This window comes from Phoca vitulina, unplaced genomic scaffold, assembly GCF_004348235.1.
Source record: "Phoca vitulina isolate PV1807 unplaced genomic scaffold, GSC_HSeal_1.0 scaffold5, whole genome shotgun sequence".
Classification (NCBI taxonomy): domain Eukaryota; kingdom Metazoa; phylum Chordata; class Mammalia; order Carnivora; family Phocidae; genus Phoca; species Phoca vitulina.
In genome coordinates this window covers 72,641,510-72,648,190 of record NW_022589708.1, presented here as the reverse complement: position 1 = coordinate 72,648,190, position 6,681 = coordinate 72,641,510, and the positions used below count along the sequence as shown (strand labels likewise).

General features: G+C 54.2%; 1 protein-coding gene across 1 annotated transcript; it reads left to right on the top strand.

The window, feature by feature from the left end:
* Window positions 1-704: 704 nt before the first annotated feature.
* On the top strand, window positions 705-5,939 carry PDX1 (pancreatic and duodenal homeobox 1). Its single transcript, XM_032402502.1, has 2 exons — window positions 705-1,199; window positions 4,950-5,939. The coding sequence occupies exons 1-2, from the start codon at window positions 797-799 to the stop codon at window positions 5,396-5,398; spliced, it is 852 nt and encodes a 283-aa protein (XP_032258393.1). The 5' UTR covers window positions 705-796; the 3' UTR covers window positions 5,399-5,939.
* Window positions 5,940-6,681: the final 742 nt, after the last annotated feature.

The following is a 6,681-nucleotide window of genomic DNA, read 5'->3' as shown; positions in this document are numbered from 1 at the left end:
AACCGCACTGAGTTGGTCAAATGAACCCAAATTTCCCAAAATCAAAATTAATAATGTCCTTCAGTTTAAAAAAATCAAAAGCCACTGTGAACGATTCTGAAGTTACAGTTTACACTCCAGAAGTCCCCGGAGCACAGCCACAGATTTAAAAACCTACAACGAATGCTGAATCTTTATGTAGTTAACACACGGACATCATCGTGGCTGTGCACAAACTTCATAAATAAAATAGGACCAACTGCTTCTGACCTATAGAGCTCCGTTCGGTAAACTTTTCTGACCGTGTTCCCTAACAGTTAAAAAAAAGCTTAAATCCCCAACCTCGGCATAGGTATATTTATAAATTATATTATGAACTAATATATTATGCACATTATCAAAACAAGAAAATAGATCAAAGTATGATGAAAATATATTTCTATAATTGAATGTAAATCTTAATATTTTCATGAGTGCTCCACTTTCCACAGCACGGCCAGCTGCGCATACAGGTGTGTGCTGTAAACTCAGCTGAGAGAGAAAACTGAAACAAATGCAGGTGCTCTTGGATACCTGGGCCTTGCTTCTTAAGGCAGTCGGCCAGGCCAATAATGGCCCCAGGCTGAGCCACGTGGGGCACAGCGGAGCCTATGGCGCGGCGGCCGGCCAGACAGTCCCCGCCAGTGGCGGGTTCCCTGGGCGAGCAGAGCCGAGCTGTCAAAGCGAGCAAGGGTGGCGCCGGGAGTGGGAGAGCTGCACAGCTCCAACTCCCCGGCTCCAGCTCCCTACTCCTGGCGTGCAAGCCCCGGCGGCAGCCATGAACAGCGAGGAGCAGTACTACGCAACTACGCAGCTTTACAAGGATCCATGCGCGTTCCAGCGGGGCCCCGCGCCAGAGTTCAGCGCCAGTCCCCCTGCGTGCCTATACATGGGCCGCCAGCCCCCGCCGCCGCCGCCCCCGTTCCCGGGCACCCTGGGCGCTCTGGAGCAGGGCAGCCCCCCGGACATCTCCCCGTACGAGGTGCCTCCCCTCACCGACGACTCCGCGGTGGCGCACCTGCACCACCACCTCCCAGCTCAGCTCGCGCTTCCCCACCCGCCCGCCGGGCCCTTCCCGGATGGATCTGAGCCAGGAGCCCTGGAGGAGCCCAGCCGCGTCCAGCTGCCTTTCCCGTGGATGAAGTCTACCAAGGCTCACGCGTGGAAAGGCCAGTGGGCAGGTAAGCCTGGCTCTCCACCCCCCTTTGTCCTCACCCGCTCTCGTACCGGCTGCCCCTACCCCCAAACGCTCCCCAGGACCCTCTACCGGTTCGCGTTCCCAGCCCCTATGGACAACCCAGGGTCGGACTAAACTACATAGGGAGCCAACTAGGCCTTCCTGCATAGAAGCGCCTTTCTGGTCCCACTTGGAGCGTCTTCTCCACTCAGCTCTCCTCCTGGAAGCTTAAACACTTCCTTCCCTGTACACTGAACTCCAGCAGCCTGCGCACCCGCACAGAGCTAAGGCATGGCCGAGCTCCAGGCTTCAGACCCTCCGGATCCTCCTCCACTGGAGGATCAGCCTGGCCCGGAATCCAAGGAGTGAGCGTCAAGGAAGCCGAGAAGGGCTCTGGGATGCTCCCGACCCGGGCCGGGGCGCGCCTTTAGAGTCCCGGGCCCCCTCGGGCCCTGGGCCCATCCGGGAGGCTTCATTAGAGGAGTGCAGGCAGTCTTGGAGGCACTCAGTGGATGCAGAAAAGCAGGGAAGACAAACTGCACCCAAGTTTGCAAAGGCGTTCGGCGCGGCCCGGGGTTGGGAGGTTGGGGCGCAGGGGGTACTCACCGCAAGACCGAGGCCTGGCTGCTCAGCCTGGGCGACAGCAGCTGGGAGAGGCGTCTGCGATGCTAGTTCACTTTTGAACACACAGAAACGTTCCAAGGGGTCTCCCCCGCGCTGCTTCCCAGCAAGTGAGTTTGAGGAAGGAGATGCCCTCCTTGCACGGCCCGTTTCAGGGAGGCGTGAGCACTGGGTCCCCGTGGCCCTAGGCGCCGGCTTGTCATAGAAGGTCGTCCCAGGAGCCCGGAGGCTGAGACGCGGAGCGGCCCCCAGGCCCCTTCCCCGCCCCGAGCTGGCCGCGGGTTCTGGCCGCTACACAATGTTATCGCTTCCGTGTCGCGGCCACCTGTGGTCACACCTGCATGGCGCGTAGTTGACTTTTCTTTTCCTTCTAGTAGTCGGGGGTAGGGGGAAAGAGGCTCGGCTGGCGGCTCCCCCACACACACACCCCAGAGTCCTCGGCGCCCTGTCTGCCCCCGGTGCCTGACACGGACCCCGGGGCAGCCCAGCGAGCTTTGTGGGGTCCGGGCTCGCCCAGGGTCCCCGTGGCTCGCCTCTCCCCCTAGTTCACTTTCTCGCGAAGGCCGAGTGTGAGGACCCGGTGGGTCCGCGTCCGGAGTCAGGACAGGGCCAAACCCGGCTGCAGTCTTCCCCACCTACCGCGCAGCCCAGCGTGAGGGGGGCGCCCGACGCTGCCCGACGCTGCCCGGCGCCTGTGCGTACTTACGCAGCCCGCGCGGCCGCCGCCAGAGGCTGCGGAGTCTTGGGAAATGCGGGATTCTTGGGAGGCGGGAGGACCAGGTCCCTCCACCCAGGGTGGGGGCTGGGGCGCGCGCATTTCCCGCATTCCCGGCTCTCCTAGGGAGGCCCCAAGTGAAAAGTTCTGAAGCGGGGTAACTTCCCCACCCCACCCCCAGGGTGTGAGCCCTGCACTGGTGGAGCTTGGGCTCGGGCAGACCTAAGGAGCCAGACAGTAAAATCCGATGAAAAATGGGCGGCCTTGCCCCGGGATGGGGGAACCCTGAAAGGGTAACATCCTCGGGTTGGAGAGTCAGGGAAAGAGGCCTTTGCCAGAGCCCTCTACCCGCTACAAGCTCAGCCCAGGGGGAAGGGGCCAACCCCCTTTCCTGGACGCTGCCTGTAGGGTGCTCCTGCGGCCTAGAGGTCCTCCCCGAAAACCCTGGAAGGAACAGAGCTTCAAGGGTCTGTGAACGCGCCTGCCCACTCCTAGTGGGGTTTCAAAGCCCTGAGGAGAGTAATGTGATCAAAGGGCTTTCATTTGTAGTACAGATACTAATACTAACAACAATACTATAGGGAATTTTGAAAACATCGACCTAAAAAAATGAAATGCATCAACCTCACTGGCGGGCTTATCCCTAAACCGGCCTCACCCTGCGCGTTAGGGAAGGGCGCAGACGTTGGGACTCTTGACATCTTCTCAATAACGCCACCAACAGCCTCCATCCCCTGCCAACTTGTCCTGAGCATCGGTCTGCTGGGGGAATGGACCCTGCCGCAGTGGCTCGCAGCACCTCCGTGACACTGGCGGAAGAGGGCCAGAGCCCAGAGAGATTGTGGATTGAATTTAAGAACCTCGGAGGGCCTTTTTAACGTTGCTTTAAGGCTCCCTTGCTTCTCTCCCATGCCCAGGAAAGCTCAGAAGGGTAAGACTCTGGAGATGCTCCCCAGGGAGCAGGACTCCTCTGCTGACTCTGGCCCAAGCCTCAGCCTTGGGTTCTGGGCACCTCCTTTTGGCCTAGGGGGAAACCCTCCCGCCCAAACACACCCATACTAGCTTTTCAATTCACTAAAGCTTCCTAACAGTCACAGGAGAAATATCCCAGACTCTGTCCTAAGACAAGAAGATTTAGGCGTCTTCCTAGAATGTTGGTGGAACTTAACTCCACTGCTCTGTGCAATCGGTATCCCGCGGAAAAAGGAAAAAAAGCTCAAGACCTGGAGCACAGCGGCAAACAGCAGGTGTGCAGCGGTAATTTGCTGGGCCAGCGGTTGTTTCCTTACCACCCGGGCTTGGAGCTGGAATGCCTGGAGCCTTTGACTCCACCACTACCCGGTCCTCTATAGGGCTCTCCATAGGGCTCTCTGCTCCCAGTGGGAATCCGACCCCCCGAGGCTCCCCGCTCACCTTTCCAGCATTTGGAGCCTAGGACACAGAGGCCAGGGCTGACAGAGACATTCCTTGGGGCCCAGAATAGTTTCCCTTCTTCTCCAGGGCAGGGATTCCGCAGAGATTAAAACAATTATAGAGAATTATAGAGAATTTACCAGCTCTTGAGTCGGGGATGATTACAACAATATAACTGTATAGAGAGATAAGACATGGTCAGATATAACAATATATGTCATAAGCTCAGGGTGTTTATTAGCTGAAGGTTTTTCACAATGAGGGTTGCACTTATAAGTTGATCGTGAAATCAGTTAACTGGGCTAAGACCTTTTTAAAAAAAAAATGAAATAGTAAAGTAAAAAATAGTTTACCATTAATATATTTTTATATATTTACTATATACTATTTACTATTTACTATTAATATATATTAATAATAGTAAACAATAGTTTACTATTAGATAGTATCATATATGGTAAAAGTTGGTTTTATGTCCTGAAATTTTTTTTAGTGTTCAATAATTTATCATTTGAGTATGTCCTGAAATTTTTTTGTGTCAGTTCTATGTCCGTGTGTGAACTGGGTAGTGATCTGAAATGTATTCTTACTGTGAGTCATTCTTAGAAAGCTGTGGTTTTTAAAAAGTCCTATATTAAAGGCATTTGTTGCCTTTGTAGAATCAAGTAGGTTTAGATATCTATTGTGTGTGCATTTTAATCACCATCAACCCAAACACAGGCCAAGTGAACCCACTGAAGAATCACTGGTTGATAGAGCCCACCGCCTGCTCACAGAGAGAGCCTGAGAGCACGCACTGCTTTGACCTCCAAGAAAAGGTGACCTTTACTAGAGAAGGGCTGCAGGAGCCCAGACTGAGCTCTGGGATAGGAGGTTGCGCTCAGCGTCAGGAGCGCCTGGGGGGACCAGGGCTCCCAGGATTGGGGCTGAAGTGTGGGGCTTCGTGGGTGGGGCAGGAGGAGCCAGGGGTCGAGGGACCACACTCACCTGCCCTGTCGCCCACAGGCGGCGCCTATGTTGCAGAGCCAGAAGAAAACAAGCGGACGCGCACTGCCTATACGCGTGCGCAGCTGCTGGAGCTGGAGAAGGAGTTCCTATTCAATAAATACATCTCGAGGCCGCGCAGGGTGGAGCTGGCCGTCATGCTGAACTTGACCGAGAGACACATCAAGATCTGGTTCCAAAACCGCCGCATGAAATGGAAAAAGGAGGAGGACAAGAAGCGCAGCTGCGGGCCAGTGGCCGGGGGTGGCACGGATGCCGAACCAGAACAGGACTGTGCAGTGACCTCGGGTGAGGAGCTGCTGGTGCTGCCACCATCGCTGCCCCCCGGTGGTGCTGTGCCGCCCACTGTCCCCGCCGCCGCTGCCCGAGAAGGACGCCTGCCACCTGGCCTTAGTGCGTCGCCGCAGCCCTCCACTGTCGCGCCCCTGCGACCGCAGGAACCCCGGTGAGAGATGGGGGCTCCTCCTGGCCAGGCGGCTTCAACCACTGGGAAAGACGGGGGGAACGGTGTGCTCGGACCCTGGGTGTGGACAACCAGCCCTGGCCTCTGGCCGTTCAAGGGGTTAGAAACTGCGGAAGCCACCCCAGACGGAAGGAGAGAACTCGAGTTCTCAGGCGCCTGTGCTAATTGGGGCACTTTGGGGAGACACTGACAGACCTGGAAGGAGAAGAGAGGTTTTCTGTAATATCTGGGGCCTCTTCTGGTGATATTGTTGGATTGGCAACATCTGCGGCTGCTGTGCAGGTCCTAGGACTCCAGAACCATGGACCTCTTTAGAGGAGCCAGCTCTTCAAAAGACCACAGAAACTACAAGTTGGAATGCTCCCCAACACATTGCAGGCAAGCTGGATGGAGCGCCTTAATCTCTCCTGAAACAGCCAATTTTACTCAGGCTTCTGCCCTAAAGCTTAGAAATAATTGAAAGGAAAGGTCTCAGTTTTCAAAGACCTAGTGAAATTGATGCCCGTGGAATAGAATAATTCCTCCTCCCCTGCCTCCTCCTTGTGTCTTCCTCTTCCTTTTTAAAATCTTTTTAGTATAGCCACATACTTCACCAGCTCATCTCCTTCAATCTGCATCTCTTTCCTCCAAAGAAGAGGACGTCTTGCAAGGTGGCTGGGCAGCAGCAGGGCTGAGATATAAAGGCAGTGTCAGAGTCCCTGTACATTCAGTTTGTCCAACACTTGGAGAGAGGGCAGGTGGAGATGAGTCTAGAGCAAAGGATTTGGGGAGAAAGATGGCCCCCAAGCCATCACTAAACTGAAGCTATTTGGAGCTTTCTATTTAGGAGGTGGATTTAGTTCCTAGTCTCAGGGCAGGAGAGGCTGTATGAAAGGCGAGCAGCATGGCCTGACCCACCTTGGAAACTATTCACAGAGACAGTATGATTCCCAAATCTTTAGAAATGATGAAAATGTACGTGGCTGGGGAGTTTGAAAACTGGTTATTTTTATTTAAAGTTTAAAAATTGCTTAACAGTTCTTTACAACCAGGTCTGTAGTTTCCACGTCAGTTGTTTGTTTTAGGGTCCGGGCCTTGTGTTCAGGTGGTGTTTGTGGAAAACAATTAATAAATATGGATAACATGGAGAAGAGATGCAAACCGATTTCCCTTGCTTTGTATCAGATTTTCTTGCCATGCAATGATTCCGTTTCATTTAAAAAAAATTAAAGCAGCGTTTATTTGTTTGGTACTAACCAGGGAAGAGGGGGCAATGAAGAAATACCACAT